Source organism: Gopherus flavomarginatus, chromosome 3 (genome assembly GCF_025201925.1).
Source record: "Gopherus flavomarginatus isolate rGopFla2 chromosome 3, rGopFla2.mat.asm, whole genome shotgun sequence".
Lineage (NCBI taxonomy): Eukaryota > Metazoa > Chordata > Testudines > Testudinidae > Gopherus > Gopherus flavomarginatus.
The window spans coordinates 96537810-96555551 of NC_066619.1; the positions used below are offsets into that span (position 1 = coordinate 96537810).

At 43.7% G+C, this 17742-nt stretch overlaps 1 protein-coding gene across 5 annotated transcripts in view; it reads left to right on the forward strand.

The window, feature by feature from the left end:
- The first annotated feature begins 1645 nt into the window (after window positions 1-1645).
- ENTREP1 (endosomal transmembrane epsin interactor 1) overlaps window positions 1646-17742 on the forward strand; it is a 50730-nt gene continuing 34633 nt past the window's right edge. For 4 of the 5 annotated variants that reach the window (XM_050944186.1, XM_050944187.1, XM_050944188.1 and 1 more), the window contains exons 1-2: window positions 7766-8110; window positions 12215-12271. In XM_050944186.1, the coding sequence (XP_050800143.1) occupies window positions 7766-8110; window positions 12215-12271 (402 nt within the window). Of the gene's footprint in view, window positions 1710-7765; window positions 8111-12214; window positions 12272-17742 lie in introns of those variants that run through there. The other variant, XM_050944190.1, reaches the window with a different exon arrangement.

A 17742-nucleotide genomic window follows, 5' to 3' on the forward strand; every position in this document is an offset into this window, starting at 1 on the left:
TACCTTCTCTAGGCCAAGCTCATTGCACACACCAAGGGCTCCTTGCATTCTTTCACATACTCCAAGCTCCTTGTGTGCCACCCTCCCTGTTCCCTTCTAAGATGAGGGATATTATGTTGAAAGGTGTTAACAACTGCCACCAAATAACAGTTACAAATGTCATTGAAACTGGTAGCTCTGCTAAGTAGATGCCATGGGTTCTGTGTGTCCTCTATTGCCACCTTTCATTTTTCCCCAATTTCCCCCCAAATCAGTAGTGTTCTGGCCACTGATGCCTAAAATAGTCCCTTAAACATTATTACATTACATCTAAACAGAGAAACACCATCAAGTTGAGCGTAAGGCCTCGAAAACTCAGCCAATGGACTGACACCCTCTCCTATCTGCCAAACCCCACCTGACCACCTAAATTGCAACTGTCTCTTATCCCCACCAAATCGTTGTGGCCACATAAAATAAATGTTAAAACATTCAAAATTCAGAGGTTTTGATTGTATCAGTAGTTTAATTATTAACTTCCCCACTGCTCTTTTGGCATTTTCTATTGTCACCAAATTTTGTGTTTTTGCTGCAAAATCTAGTGTTGGCGTGTTTCAGAAATCAGGGCGCCTTTACCCAGAATTACTGGTCCTCTGCCCTCCATCTAACTCCATCCAGCCCAGCTAGGCCAGGAGGACAGTAGCTATATGTTTACTGTTACTTCTCCTCTGTCCCATCTCACAGCATAGGCACTTTGAATTCCTAGTTTAAAAACTTTGGATATGTCTAACACAGAGGTAAGAACTACTGCCATCCATCCATCCATCCAGTTTTCATCACTGTGGTATCAAACACTGGTCGCAGAGTGGGCAGGTAAAGCTATTTAAAATCCAGTACATTATGATCTTTACATGCTGCTGTTAATTGGTTTTGTTGCAACATTTACAAGTTTGTCGCCTACCTACTTTCAGACGAACCCGGTTTCAACTGCAGTTACTCTACCTCTTGAAATGAATCCCAGTTAAATAGTCCCCTGACCTCTCCAGGGCTCCTAGGTGCTGGATACATTTAGAAATGGAGATAAAACCACAACGGCCAAGCAGAACCACTCTTTTGACCTTGGGAACAGAGTCCATATCACTTAGAAGGTTTGCATCAGTTTATAATTGCTGGTTTTTGCTTTGTTACTCTTTGCTCTATACCTGGTTTTCCTGCTCTGTCCCTTGATAAAATGCCAAGTAGAAACAAAATATTTTTGCAGTGCTGCCAACAACTTCTGTTCCCTGCTCTATTCCTGTGCAACCATTCAGTCTCTCCTTTTAAAAAAACAAAACAGAGCCAAAAAAAACCACAGGAGTGAGAGGGGAAAGAGATTAAGCTATTCAAACTTTAGTGAGAGTCCTTGAGACATTTTCTCCTCTCTCTTGCACTGATGAAAATCTGGAGTAACTCAGTTGACTTCACGGGAGTGTCTTCAGATTTACACTGATCAGGGAACAGAATTTGGCCCAGGTTTGGGGGTCAAAAGCAAGAGCTGACAGTTGATGATGGCAACAACATTTTGTCGGGAACTCTAACCCAGACGGCAAAGTTCATTGTCCGACCGCGAGAGAGACAGGCAACAATTTCAAGAGAGGAAAAAAAGACTGGTGGCTGGGTCTGTATTGTCATACCATAATGACCTGGGCAGCACAGAGGCCAACAACTGTATGGGGTGGGGCAGCAGCAGGGTATGTGACTTCCTCATAAACTATTTTTAAAAAGCTGTTTAGAAGGGTGTTGATTTTAAGACCCTGCCTACCCTACAAAATAACAGTTATGGCAAGTGTGTTCTAGCATGGCTTACTCATTGACATCAGGGTTTAAACATGGTTGGAAGGGTGTTATAATCCGTGTAGACAGAAAAAACAATTTTATCAAACTGTTTGACCACAAACATGTTACATAACTTTGTGAGGATGAGGAAGCAATTCTTACCAAAGGTGATGTGGGGAAGAAATAGGTTACTCCATCCTGAAAGGAAACTTTCAGGGTCTTCCACAATTCTTAAGGTTTTCTCCTCTATAGCTTTTGTGTTTAATTTTATTCATAAGTTGTGGAGAATACTGAATATTTGACTCAAAATTTCAATATATCCAGTAAAGATTAGTAGGGAAAAAATCAAACATGATTCTGCCACTGACTCACCATTGACAGCCGAGAAGCTAATCCAGAGTCCTACTGTATGGGAGGTCTGGTGCAGCTTCCAGCATGCCAGCATGTGTTAGGGTGATAATTATGATTGCAGTGAATTAGTAGCAATAAGTTTCTCTAACTCCTTCAATTAGAGTCAGTGTTCAGTCCTTCCAAAATTGACACCTGAAGAGGAGGAAAGAAGCAGAATGAATAAGATATTAAATGAACACACATCTGTCATGAGTCAGCAGAAGTCTATTGTGAGAGAGCCTCCAACAATGCAGCAGTTGATCAATGAATGTTACAGCAGAAAAGTTCAGTGTGAACCTAAGCGATGTGGAATAAAAACAGAGGTGAAAGAAATGGTGCCGCTTTTGCAAACTTAAAAAATTTCATCTGTTAACTAGCAGCAATTCTTTAATGGACAACAATGTATTTTTCACCCTGGGTACAATCTTTTAGTTATTTTACTTTCCATTTTCTTTAGATTGTCCACCAATGTAAATTCCCCACCACCACTTAGCATTCCCCCCTCCTTTTCCCCTCCACACCTATAAGTACTCTCACACGCTCATACATTCTGCACTTGGTTTTTAAATTTTTGCTCAGATCTACTTGGTAATTAAGGATTTTTTATTAGATGACTTTCTATTGTACATTAGCACTTACACAGTAGATAACACTTTCAAAGTATTGTACAAACACTGGGTTAGATCCCCAATGGGTGTGAATCAGCACAGCTCCATGAGGTTCTACTGAGGATCTAGCTTCTTAACTAATCAATCCACCTGACACTCTGTAAGAGCGGTAAGTAGTTGTTATCATCATTCTACAGATGGGGAAACAAAGAAAGGTGAAGCTGTTCATACAAGAAGTCAGTAGCAGAGCTGGAATTGGAACTTTGAATCTGCTGATTCCCACTCCTCTGCTTGTACCTCATCACCACATTGCCTCAACGGTAAAATAACCTGGATCTTAGTCACTGCATTACAGCAGTAAAATATGAAATATTTAAGGTACCAAAAAAAACTCAGACAGGTAGGCAGTAATTTAAAATCTCGTTAAGTATCCTGAAAAATAACCACATAACAGCATGACAGCCTGTCCCGTTAGAAATAAAAGCAGCAAGATTAGCATGGCACTTCTAACCTTAGCTCTTCTAGTGCCTGCTGCTAGTCATTAGAAAGTGTTACCAGAATTTGACGGCTATCACTGATAAAAGGAACAAAGAAACTACTGTGCTAGATCAAACTCATGGTCCCTTTAGTCCAGTAACATGTCTTCAAGTGACCTGCACTAGAGGCTTCAGAGGAAGGTGCAAGAAACCTCACAATAGGTAGATGTGGGATAATCTGCTCTATTAGTTAGAGGTTGGCTTAAACCCTGAAGCTTGCAGACAAGGTCTGTCTTGTCTAAGAGACAATTCAAGCACTAGAATGTAACAGAAGCGACAGCGGTAGGGTTGAACTGCCTAATTTAAGGGCCAGGATTTTAAAAATGGGCGCCTAAATGTAGTCTCTTAATTCTGTATTTAGGAATCTAAATAAGCTGCTTGACTTTCAAAAGTGCTGAATACCCAGTGGTTTCCAATTGTTAATTTTGCTCAATACTTTTGAAAACTAGGCCACTTATTTAGGTGTGTAAATATGGACTAAGGAGAGTAATATTAGGCACCCATTTTTTAAAAATCTTACCCAAGAAAAGAAAATGATGAATCAAAGGTCTTGTTTACTTTTTGTATATTTGTAAAGGGACTTAGATGTCACAGGAATGACTGTGGTATATCTAGTATTGGGGTAGCTGTGTTAGTCTGTATCCACAAAAATAAAAAACCCACTTCTTCAGGTGCATCTGAAGAAGTGGGTTTTTTACCCACGAAAGCTTATGCCCAAATAAATCTGTTTGTCTTTAAGGTGCCACCTGACTCCTTTTTGTTTTTGTGGTATATCTAGAGAGATTAGACAGCATAATTCTGAAGAGTTTGGATTGCAAATGTAACCCCAACCAAAATCACTTTGATTGTGTTAGTTATCCGTTCATCTGCTCTTCCACGAGGTACCGTATTGTTGAACTAAAAAGGAGAATGTGGCTGTAAAGATAACTTAGGCAGCCAACTTCCCCTCCCAAAGTTGGTGGTGAGACAGAAAAAAAGGCTGCTCAGAGGATTCTCAGAGAGATGGGTGTGTAATAGCTTTGGGCCTAGAAACTGAGGTGGAATTGGTGTGTTTGGGTTTGGATGAGCTGCAGTGGTTGATATTTTCTGTGTGTATGGAGAAGTAAACTTTGGGTTAGACCAAAAAGTAATTTTCTGTTTTAACCTATATTTTGATTATATAGACTGTTGTAATTATGCCACTGTGATCCTCTTATCTTTGGTATGGTTTTATCTGTGATTACGCCATGAATTATGAGGGCACTAAGATTAACATATCTAGACCCCACTGCAGTAAGGTTATAATGTACTCTTTTCAAGACGTGCTAGGAGATCTTTAATTTCCAGCTGGACAGCCTACAGAAAGAAGCAGAAAAGGCTCTCATCCAAAGGGCACTATCTCTAATGCTGCAGCTCCTCCCCTCTTTGCTACTACATTGCAGTGTCAGCATCAGGTCTGCACCAAAGTCCTAGTTGAGTGTTGAACCTACAATCTTCTTCTACAAAGGGGTAAGCTCTAAGTGCTGCCAAAAGAACCGTTGACACTTTTATAGTGTATGTTTTCCTATGTAGCTAACAGCTATCTTTTTCATGACTGAGATTATCTATTTTTCTAAGTCAAGTTCAGACATGCCCAACATGTTCAAACTGTAGTGATTGAACTGGAACAACAGCACACAGGCCCTAAGCCTACTCTCATCCAACATTTCAACAAGTTGAATAGAAGAACAAACGTAGCCTTGCAATGGCACTCTGAAGCTCTGACACACAAATGAGATATTGAAGGTACTTCACTTGAAAGATAAATTTCCCTGCCGTGATCAGGCAGAGAGGGGGTGTGTGTGTGTGTGTGTGTGTGTGTGTGTGTGTGTGTGTGTGTGTGTGTGTGTGTGTGTGTGTGTGTGTGTGTGTGTGTGTGTGTGTGTGTGTGTGTGTGTGTGTGTGTGTGAGAGAGAGAGAGAGAGAGAGAGAGAGAGAGAGAGACATCCTCTGCCAAACCTCCTCCTCCTCCTCCTCGGAAGAAAGCCAACAATGTGAAATGCAATCCACTTGCTTCTTCCAGTCCTCCTCCCAAGGGGAGTTATTTTAAAACTTCAGGCTCACTGTGTAACAGCACTGACCAAAGGGAAAAAAAGAACAAGGACCTGGGGGGTTTCAACACAGAGAAACAAGGAGGAAAAAAATAGAGGAGAAGAAATAATTGTGGACAATAAAAGGGAAAGGCTAATGCTAACCAGTGATCAGTCTCACTGCACAGAAGCAGAGTGGTTTAGTGGGAGGAGGATTGGTTAGGGAAGGGGTTGCATGCAGTAGCAGTAAATGGGTTAGTTTGAGAGGAAGCAGACAGTACAGGTTGAACCTCTCTAATCTGGCACTCCCTGGTCCAGCAACATCTGTGGTCAGGCATAAGTGCCTACTCCATGGATGTCCTGGGGCTGAAGCACCCATGGGAAAAAATTAGTGGGTGCAGAGCATCCACCAGCGCCAAGTTTCCCCCACCTACCTCCCTCCCCCATGCCTCTTGTGCGCCAGCAGCCCCACACTTACCAACTCCTCCTCCCTCCCTCCCAGGGCTTCTGGAGTGCCGTGAACAGCTGATTCATGGTGTTCAATCTCTGGAAGGAAGACCTGTGGCCATCAGCTAGGACCTGGGGCCAGCATTGGAGCTCCCAGATGGCGGGCCAGCAGCCAGGATCCTGGGTGGCAGTGGGGCCCCTGGGCGAGGGACTATGCTGGGCACAAAGCCTGGGGATGCTGCACCTATGGAGACCCGCACCTATGAAGACCCGCTGGCACTCTGCTTTGACCTCCCGTGGTTTGGCACCCATCAGGTCCCAAGGGTGGACTAGAGAGGTTCAACCTGTAGTAGAAGGTAAGAGGCAGGCTAGAGATGGGGTTGGCTGCAATGGCAGCGGAGTGATTGAAGAAGAGGGTAATGAAGAATTTGGCACCAGCAGCTGAATGTGGTTTGGTACATCATTAAAGAGGAGTTTGGTGGTCAGGCGGGGTTTGGCAGTGGCAGCAGAATGATTTCTTTAGTAGAGAGTGTTTGGCATGGCAAAGTGGACAGGGACAGGTTAAGCACTGGCAGCAGCGAATAGGTTGGGGGTGGAGGGTAGGGAGAGATTTTACACTAGCAGGAGCGTGGTTAAGTCTGAGGAGTGGGTTGGCATAGGTATTTGGTGGAGGGGCTGGCACAGGGATTTAAGAGAGATTAAGGAGGTAGCCTGGCACAGGGGACTAGCCTAGGGGGTTTGAGGCTTTTTGGGGGGCTAGCATGAAAAGTTTAAGGGGGGGTGGCACAGAATGTGTACCACAGAGGGATTAAGGGGGCTTAACATGGGGATTAAGGAGGTGTTTGAGGGTGGCTCAGGGAGTGGCATGGGGGACTAGCCCTGGGTAGTTAAGGGAGTGGTGGGAGGTTAAAGGGGCATTTGGGGGCTAGTCCAGGGCAGATAAGGGGATGGTGGGGGGGTAAGGGTTTTTTGGGGGACTAGCTCAGTGTGGTTAAGGGGGTGGTGGAGGGGGCGTTTGGGGGCTAGCCTGGGAGGGTTAAGGGGGTGGTGGAGGGGGTTAAGGTGGTATTTGAGGACTAGCCTGGGAGGGTTAAGGTGGCGTTTGGGGGTTAGCCTGGGGAGATAAGGCAGCGGTGGAGGTGGGGTTAAGGGGATGTTTGAGGGCTAGCCCAGAATGGTTAAGGGAGCAGAGAGGTATTAAGGGTGTGTTTGGGAGCCAGCCGGGGTTGGTTGAGGGGGCGGAGGGTATTAAGTGGGTGTTTGGGGGCCAGCTAAGGGTGTTTGGGGGCCAGCACGGGGCGGTTAAGGGAGCAGGGGGATACTAAGGGGCAGTTTGGGGGCCAGCCTGGGGTTAAGGGGCAGGGAGGGTATTAAGGGGGCGTTTGGGGGACATCCTGGGCGGTTACGCCTGGAGATGGGGGAGTTTTAAGGGGGGCAGCCCAGGGCGGTTAAGCCTGGGGTTGGGGGTATTAAGGGGGGGTGGGGTTGGGTTGGGGGCAGCCCGGGGCCGTTAAGCCTGGGGGCGGGGGTATTAAGGGGGGTTGGGGGCAGCCCGGGGCGGTTAAGCCTGGGGACGGGGGTATTAAGGGGGGTTGGGGGCAGCCCGGGGCGGTTAAGCCTGGGGACGGGGGTATTAAGGGGGGTTGGGGGCAGCCCGGGGCGGTTAAGCCTGGGGGCGGGGGTATTAAGGGGGGGTTGGGGGTATTAAGGGGGGTGGGGTTGGGTTGGGGGCAGCCCGGGGCGGTTAAGCCTGGGGACGGGGGTATTAAGGGGGGCAGCCCGGGGCGGTGAAGGGATTGGCCGGGGGAGCCTGGGCACTGGCGGCAGCAGCGCGCTGTGGGGACGGGCTTGGCAGCGCCCGGCGGCAGGGCGGCAGCTTGCGGTGCCGGCGGAGCGCCCACACTCGGCTCCTGCCCTCGGAGCTGCGCGGCCGCCGCCCCCCATGTCGCTGCCTGTGGTGCTGCCGGGCTCCTGCTGCCCCATGGCCGGGCTCTCCGCTGCGCTTCAGGCAGCGGCTCCCGGCCCCGCCGCCTCTCCGGCCCCGCCGCTGCCGCCTCTCCGGCGCTTCCAGCACTACCGGCCTCCCCCAGCGGCGTTCTCCCCGCTGTCCGCCCGCCGGGCCGCCGCCGCCGGGGCCCAGGGGCTGCTGCCGGCCAGACCGCTGCTGTCCCTGGGGCTGCTGCAGCTCATCCTGGGCTGCTGCATGGTGGCGCTGAGCTTCGGGGCGCTGTCACTCAGCGGCTCCCCGCAGGTGAAGAACTCCTGTCCCTTCTGGGCGGGCTCCTCGGTAAGTGGCCCGGGGAGTTGGGGGCGGCCGGGCAGCAACAGCTGCTGCTGACACAGCCATGGGACGGGACAGCGAAGCCTGGATCGTCTTTAGGCCCACTAACCTGTCATCTCATAGCTGCCTGATGCCTGCTTGCCTGCTTTGTCCATAGCTACCTGTGCCACCTAACCAATCGATTTGCTATCACATGGCTGTTCAGTCTAATCTGTTCTCTATCTAGCCACTCTGTCAGCTATCACATGTCTGATCGCTTTACTCTGTGATCTGTCTAGCCATTCTGTTAGCCCTCACATGTCTAATCTGTTATGTATCAGATCCATCTACCTATCTGTTAGCTACCACATTTGATCAGTCTAGCTAATCTCTTAGCTATTACATGTCAGAACAATCTACTCTCTAGCTAGCTAACCTATTAGCTAATAGATTTTTGGGGAAATTCTATGGCCTGTGTTATATGGGAGGTCAGACTAGATGATCACAATGGCCCCTTCCGGCTTTGGAATCTATGAGTCTATATATCTGTCTAATGTATCTATGTAGCTCTCTGTGGCAGAGACAGTGTCTTCTAGTTGTTTGTAAAGTGCCTCAGACATTTCAAGAACTGCGTACATAATAATAATTGTCTGTTGCTGCCAACATTCAAAGGGTGTTAGGCTTTTCAACATAAATTTTGGATTTAAGGGATTAGCTCCTCTCTTTTATTGTAGAAGATTTACTGAATTTAATAAGACTTGCAAAGTGTGATCTCAGGCCCTAATCCTACAAGGAATTTTACACAGCCAGACCCTTGCAATTGGAACCATTGACGTTCCAAATGGGTGCAGGGATCTTCCCACACAGAGCTCCTTGAAAGATTGGGGACTAGGTGATTAGAGCAGGGGAATTAGGGTTACCAGACAGCAAATATGAAAAATCGGGATGGAGGTGGAGGGTAATAAGAGCCTATATAAGAAAAAGATCCAAAAATTGGGACTGTCCCTATAAAATCGGGCATCTGCTCACCCTAAGGGGAATGGTAGTCAGGATGCTTGGGTTCTATTCTAGTTCTGCTTCTGATTTGCAGTGTAACATTCAGCAAGCTACTTAACCTCGCTGTATGTCAGTTTCCCTTTCTGTAAAATAGGAAGATTAATAATTCCTTTCCTCAGAGGTGTGTCATCAAGAGTGTTCATTAATGTTTGTAAAGCACATTGAAATCTTCAGGTAAAAGGTGCTATATATATGTTAAGCATAAAATTACTTATATAACAAATTACACCCTTCATTGCCAATTTACAATTCAGTTATCAGAAGCTATATATTTTTATTTGTTCAGTAAAGAAGCTAGAACACTATTTTGTCTTGCAGAGATAATAAATAGTAATATAAATAATATTTTAGACTATCTATAGGTCTTACTTCATTAGCAGCACAAACTCTAACAAATAGATTCTTACAGAAGAATAAACAAATATAAAGAGAAGGCCAAATTGACATTTTATAGCTGATTATTTTAAATGTTTTTCCTTATAAAATCTTAATCAGTCTATCAAACCTTGTATACAATAAGAAACAACACTTCCCACCTGTAATAGTACATGCACATATTGCATGCAGCATTTTCCTGCATTTTAATACTGCTACTCTGATAAGACTGGATAAATAAATAGTGATATTCCTAGAAAAACTGTAAGGAGGAGGGAATTAGGATTTTATTATGCACGGTAAGGCAAGTTATTACTGCTGTTGATTTCTATTTAAACTTCACTTTTTCTGTGCAAGTGGTTTTTCATAACAATTTGTACTAGGGCATGAAAGCCCATATTATAAGGCTTACGTGTAAAGAGACAGAGACAAGTTTACTGTGGAAACCTGATGAAGATCCCTTCCTAAATAGATGTATGCGTAGTCTTTCACGTATTTACCACTACAGGTATTCACAGCCTTAGACCCTGAAGTAAGGAAACAAATGCACTGTCCATGCTCACTATACCTCCTTTTAAACACCTGTAACTTTATTAATGTAGTTCAAAACCAGATTGCTTCAAATATGGCTAAAACAGTGTCCCATTTAGGACTGCATACAAACCAAGCTTGCACTTATGTAACAAATTAGTTTTTGAATCGCTCGAGTGCAGAATAAATATGCAATCCGTTGCTCAGTGGAAAAATGCCTTTTCCCTCCTGTTCCTACAGCTCCAAAATAACATTACATTCAGCTATGAAATTTACCAAAATCATTATGTATTTTCATGGGGAAGGTGGACCAGAGCCCTCCAGGAACTAAAAATAGTGGCAGCAAATTCGTTCAGGTTGTAACATCTCCAGAGAGGTACAACTACCTGGAAAGGTTTGCATATAGGGATTCAAACTGCATTCTCTAGAGAAAGGATTTTCTCTACTATGCTTTCACCTTGAGAATAAATGTGCTTGCTTAGGAAAAGCTGTGTGATGCCTTATAACTGTGGACAATTATGCTGTTCGTAGCATCTGAAGAGAAAAGCAAAGCAGGCATACATAGGCAGTCTGGCTTGCTGGGAAATTCACAGTGTAGGCAGGGAACCATGCAGCCTCGAAATACTCCAGTCAGAAGGGAGTGAGATGTGTGTCTCTGCCTGAGAGAGATGATGGCTGGGGAACAGGACCCTAAACGTAGATGCTTTTGTAGAATCATAGAATCATAGAATATCAGGGTTGGAAGGGACCTCAGGAGGTCATCTAGTCCAGCCCCCTGCTCAAAGCAGGACCAGTCCCCAACTAAATCTAAATTTAATCTTGATGGACCACGGGTGGTAATACAGGTTCAGTTGTCCTGAACTCATAGACTCATAGGTCAGAAGGGACCAATATGATCATCTAGTCTGACCTCCTGCACTGTGACAGACATCAGTGATGCGCTTTAATTATAACATCACATGATTATTTTGCACTTATATAATTCACAAATTATTTTGTTACAAAACTGCAAAGTTATGTTTGTAGTTTTGAAAGAGGAATGATAATGTCAATGGGTGTTTTGGCCAAATTATGTATGCACTTGTGCTAGGCCAGATTCATCACCAGTCCAGAAGTCACTGAAGTTATAAAAGCATTTACTTATTGAAAAGTGCTAAAGGGTGCAGATCCGTTTGCTCTAGCCTATCCTTTTCTGGTGCAGGCTATAATCTTGAAGTTCTATGTTCATTAACCTAGTCACATTGGCCCAGATCCTCAAAGAAATTTAGGCTTCTAGCTTCCATTGATTTCAATAGGAGTTAGGAGCCTAAATTACTTTGAAGATATGGACCATTAACTGTAAATTGCAGTGAGTTTCTGTTGTCTACAGGGCACAGACGAAAATCTGTTCTGTTCTGCCTTGCCTAGCTTTCCCCCTCCACACACATGCCCACGCCCCCAATAATATGTCATTAAAATGTGTTGTCCTTTCAGTTCTACAGCAGGATTTATTCCTGTTCTGACTGAATGGCACAAGCTGTATATGTATGTGTCTATAAATTTTAGCCATAGTTCCTTCGGAGTTGTTCTCTTGATTGAAATACTGAATTAAGTGGTAAAATAAGGCAACATTATACAAACATTTCTTTGTCTTTTGGCTCCCCTCCAGCAAAATGATTGAACATGACGATAACTTTGAAGTTAATGGGATTACCCACATATTTAAAATTATATATGTGCGTAAGGGGTTTGCTGGATAGGGGTCTAAGTTAGTAGAAATGTGGCTTTGTAGTCAGCTGAGGAGGTTGAGTTTACTGAAAAATTGGGAAAAAATGTGTATGTTTCTGGAAAGTTGTGTATGTGGACTAAAAAGTAAAAAGAAGGACAATGAGAAAAAAACTGATTATGTTATTAGGTAAGATATTATCATAAGTGAAGTGTCTTATCAACATTGGCTCTGATTCTCCACTCATTTATGGCAAGGTTACACTGGTATATTTCTCCTGAAGTCAGTGGAGTTACTCTTATGTGAGAGGAGAGTCAGACCCAGTCTCTTAAACAAAGAGTTCCTTCTAGAACTCTAAAGTTAACAGCTTCTTTCAATGTATTAATGTTGGGTGATGAGGGCTGTAATGGGGCTCTGCCAACATGGCGCTTCAGTCCTGCATAATTGTTTTTTTGCTCTTTTAGGTGATCTTGTCTGGAATCATAGGGTTAACTACGTGGAAGAGACCAGTGGTACTTTTGGTATGTATCTGCTAAAATGTGTTGAAAGGGAAATGTCCCAAGATGCTCTTGATATAACAGAGATACTTGTAAAAAGGTTAATTTCCTTCCCCTTTAAAAAATGCTGGAATTATTGAATGCACTATCAATGCACACAAAGGGGTATATTCTTCTCTCTGGGCACACAGCTCTTGTTAGCAGTAAGAGGAGTTACAGGACTATACTGAGAGGAAGCAATACCATTGTAATTTTCACAGAGCTTTTCACATTCATGTAGGTATTTCCTAATAAGAAATTATAGGTTTAGAATAACCATTCAAATCTTTGTATCCTGTGTTGTTTCGTGGCCCTACATTTTTTCCATTCTGCTTTGTCAACACTCCAGCAAAGTATATAATTTGTCATTTGGGGATAATGCTATTGAAGGGTCCATAAAGGGAGTGGTTTCAGGACTGATCACTCAGCTGCAATATACTGGTGCTACAAGCCATCAGGAACAGTATCCCCTATAATATCATGGCAAACTCTGTGTCAGAACTTTGTGACTTTCTTCTCACCCATAACTATTTCACATTTGGGGACAACATATACCTTCAAATCAGCGGCACTGATATGGGTACCCACATGGCCCCACAGTATGCCAACATTTTTATGGCTGACTTAGAACAACGCTTCCTCAGCTCTTGTCCCCTAATGCCCCTGCTATACTTGCGGTACATTGATGATATCTTCACCATCTGGACCCCTGGAAAAGAAGCACTAGAGGAATTCCACCATGATTTCAATAATTTCCACCCCACCATCAGCCTCAGCCTGGACCAGTCCACACAAGAGATCCACTTCCTGGACACTACAGTGCTAATAAGCGATGGTCACATAAACACAACCCTATACCAGAAACCTACTGACCGCTATACTTACCTACATGCCTCCAGCTTTCATCCAGACCATACCACACGATCCATTGTCTACAGCCAAGCTCTATGATACAATCGCATTTGCTCCAACCCCTCAGAGACAAACACCTACAAGATCTCCATCAAGCATTCTTACAACTACAATACCCATCTGCTGAAGTGAAGAAAAAGATTGACAGAGCCAGAGGAGTACCGAGAAGTCACCTACTACAGGACAGACCAACAAAGAAAGTAACAGAACGCCACTAGCCATCACCTTCAGCCCCCAAATAAAACCTCTCCAGTACATCATCAAGGATCTACAACCTATCCTGAGGGACGATCCATCACTCTCACAGATCTTGGGAGACAGGCCAGTCCTTGTTTACAGACAGCCTCCCAGCCTGAAGCAAATACTCACCAGCAACCACAGACCACACAACAAAAACACTTACCCAGGAACCTATCCTTGCAACAAAGCCCGTTACCAACTCTGTCCACATATCTATTTAGGGGACACCATCATAGAACCTAATCACATCAGCCACACTACCAGAGGCTCATTCACCTGCACATCTACCAATGTGATATATGCCATCATGTGCCAGCAATGTCCCTCTGCTATGTACATTGACCAAACCAGACAGTCTCTACTTAAAAGAATAATGGCCACAAATCAGACGTCAAGAATTATAACATTAAAAAACCAGTCGGAGAACACTTCAATCTCCCTGGTCACTCGATTACAGACCTAAAAGTCAAAATATTACAAGAAAAAAACTTCAAAAACAGACTTCAATGAGAGACTGCTGAATTGGAATTAATTTGCAAAATGGACACTGTTAAATTAGGCTTGAATAAAGACTGGGAGTGGATGGGTCATTACACAAAGTAAAACTATTTCCCCATGTTTATTCCCCCCACCCCATTCCCCACAACTTCTTGTTAACCGCTGTATATGGACCATTTAGATTACCACTAAAAAAAGTGTTTTTCTCTCTTGCTGGTAATAGCTCACCTTAACTGATCGCTCTCATTAGAGTGTGTATGGTAACACCCATTGTTTCATGTTCTCTGTGTATATATAGATATATCTTCCTACTGTATTTTCCACTGCATGCATCTGATAAAGTGGGTTGTAGCCCACAAAAGCTTATGCTCAAATAAATTAGTTACTCTCTAAGATGCCACAAGTACTCCTGTTCTTTTTGTGGATCCAGACTAACACAGCTGCTACTCTGAAACCTACTACTACAGTGGAGAGGTCACCCTAAATACGACTGTCTTCTATAATTTGACTTTGTTCTGCCACAGATATTTAAGAAATTAAGATATCACACTCTTTTTATACAGAAGTAAATAAGTGTACAGTGTATGTAAGCTGTATCTAGATATAAACTAACTCAAGAGCTCTTTGTGTCTATGGGTCTTGACATCTCAGGGGACTGGAAATATGATATGAAGCCTTTCATCACTAGATTGCTGTTTCAGCTCTGTTCCAGGACAAGAGTAACCAAAAGTGCCACATGACACGCTTTTGGCGGGCTGGGTAAAGTGGAGTGGTCTCAATCCAGCTCCATTGGTTGTCTAGGAAGACAGGCCAAGGACTAAATAGGTACTTAGAGCGAGTTACTTTCTCACATTGGTGCGACAGTGTATAACTTGCTCTGCTGCTGTCTGTGTGTTACCAGTTCTGTGAATAAATAGAGAAGTTCAGTATCCAGGGCTCTCAATCTGGCAGTTTACACAAGCACTAAATTTCTTCAAAAATAAATATAAATGCCATCTGTCTTTAAGAATTTCAACCCTGTAAGGAACTTGGTGTTTCTGTATCTGAAAAAAATGATTACAGCAATTGCTGTCTACTACAGTTCCTTATTATCTCCTCTTCTACTGTCTAATCCTTCTTTCATATCCTCCTTTCTGTAACTTACATGGATCATTTCTTGTTGTACCTGAGCACTGAATCAGCACATTTACCCTTTTATTTACATTCATAACAAGTATGGCTTTTCAGTATTTTTCATTTTTGTATATGTGTATGTTTTATTGAGGTGTGATTCCCCCACTCCAAGATCCAGGACAGAAAGTTAATGGTTTAAAAAGCATCAACATTCATACCACATGGGTTCTTTAGTGCAGATGGATTGTTTTCATACATTGTCAGTTTTTAAGATTTCTGTAGAATTTAGATATTTTTTTGAATTGGACACCAGTGCCATTCCAGAAATCTGAGAAATCAGGACAGTCTCAGGTATATGCTTTGAATTGCCAGGGGTTGTATTGCATCACAGTTTGTTAGCATTTGCACCATCTATGTGAAGAGATTTGGGACAGTGTGGAATAGTTATAACATTAGTTATAGTTGGGTTAATGATGACCATTATTCTTTCTTCTATAGTTGTGACAACATTAAAACCCCCTCTCATGCTCATAAGCTAAAAGCTTATTGTCCTCTTTCTTTTTGTGCATAACTATGCTTTGAGCTGCTGTTTCTTCAGCTAACACTCTACCATTTTAAGTGCTTTTAAAATTCTCTCTGGTTCCTGAAAAACAAATGCTGCAGTTGTCTTGATGCTTCCAAACAAATGTTAAAGGGTATGAAATTGTTTAATTTGATGTAGATTAGAAGCTCTCAAATATAGTAATTAAAAATTGTCCAAAGAGCTATTTGGGCTTATTCTTTTCATATTAATAAAATAAATCTTTATTTCCTACTGACTGCTTATATTATTCTGCTTCTGAAGCTAGTTATCACCTAGCAATATTTAGGCAATCTTATAAAGGAGCACATATTTTTATTTACTCTTCTTTCTATATACATTTAGGTAAATGTCACCGCCTCAGTGTTTTATTTGTATGTGACCAAATGAGGATAAATTTGACACAGGTTTCTTAGGCCCCATCTATACTATAAACAGAAGTGTGAGGGGGACACAGTGTGACAGAGTGGCTTGTCCTAGGAGCTGGAAAGCCTGGTTTTAAGCCAACTTGATCACAGAATGAGCCCCACCTGAGGGAAATCAGTCAACTTGCCACCAAGAGCAGAAGGTGAATACAATAATGGGAAGGAGAGCAAGGCTTAAGTGATGATAAAGATCTGGAGTGAGAGCCAGGTAGGAAACTTGGAGCAGGAAGGAAGGCCTGGGAAGAGACCCTGACTAACCAGAGAAGTGACTGTGATACCTGGAAGAGATCTTAAGAGGCTGGGTAGGAAGTAGCCCAGTTAAAACTGCAGCACAGGTAAAGGAGCAACCCTGGGCTAGAATCCAACATAGATGCTGGTATTGTGTTTCCCTACCAGCTCCAAGGAAGGGGGTGTACAAGCCCACTGCAAAGGATATTGAGCCCATCAGGGGAGCTAAAGGCTAAGCCAAAGGCAGGCTGAGGAATTGCTCAGATTGGGTGGAAGGATTTTGTTTCTGGTAAAAGCATTTTTAGACTTTTAAGTTTGGACAATGGCGACCCCAGAATGGGTAGACTTAAGATGGTAACCTGGCTGGAGGGCTGAGTTATTGACAGAGAAACTGCCACCATGCTGGAGTGACCATTGGCAGAGGCTGCCGACCCAGGGAGAGAGCTTCTGTGCCATGCCTGGCCATGAGGGAATTCCTAGTGCTGAGTGAACTGGTTTACACTCAGTTACAAATTTGCAGCACAGTTGTTCCATCCCACTCCCACGTTCCTCTGTTTAGATGGGAGCTGCTTGCGATCCTGAATCATGGAGATCGCGATGCAACCCAGGCTTTAGCAGAGATGGGGAACGTAGTAAAAAAATAAATGAAAAGGTAGCTCCTATACATACTGCACCTATGTTGTAACTGCATTCCTGGAGATGGGCCTGTTGGTAGAGTAGGCAAGGCCTTCAATGGTGTATCAGTATGGATGCTTTGGCAGTCTGAAACATACTGTGATTTTAGCTTCGAGTCTTTCAGTTCTTAGGCTCAGTCACCAAACATCTTTGCAATTCAGTTTTTAGCATTTGATGAGTAGTTTTCCTGGTTTTTTGGGGGGGAGGCGGGGGAGGGTGCGTGTTATTTCCCCCAAAGTTGGCTGGAGATGTTGGCTTCCACAGTACTGAGTTAGGCATCACTCACCTCTTTATGGAAACTGTTCCTTCCTGTCATGAGCTCCTTCCTGCCATGAGCTCTTACATTTGACCTTTAACTGAAATATTCCTTTCTAAAATCACATCAGTGGCTCAGCTGGTTGGGTAACAGACAAGCAATGTGGTCAACACCCATCTGTAACACGTCACATTGGTCACAGCAACAAGATCCTCAGTCCTTACGTTTGTGCTCTCTCTCTCTCTCTCTTTCCTGCTTGTGTTTAGCCAGTGGTTTTTCATCTATGGCTCATAGGCCACTGGGGCTTCATGCAGCACTTTCAAATCATCCCTGTAGCTGTCTGTTTCCTACTGGTGAAATCATCTATCCATTTTCAAGCAGTGATGCATAGTGTTAGTTGCAATCCTGTCCAGGATGCTTTCTAAGACTTTTCCTTGGCTTGTCGAGCAACTGCAATAAACTGCTAAAATCACACACATCTCTGCATACTCTGTGGCTGCTTTGTAACTCTTATTGTTTGAATTTTCTC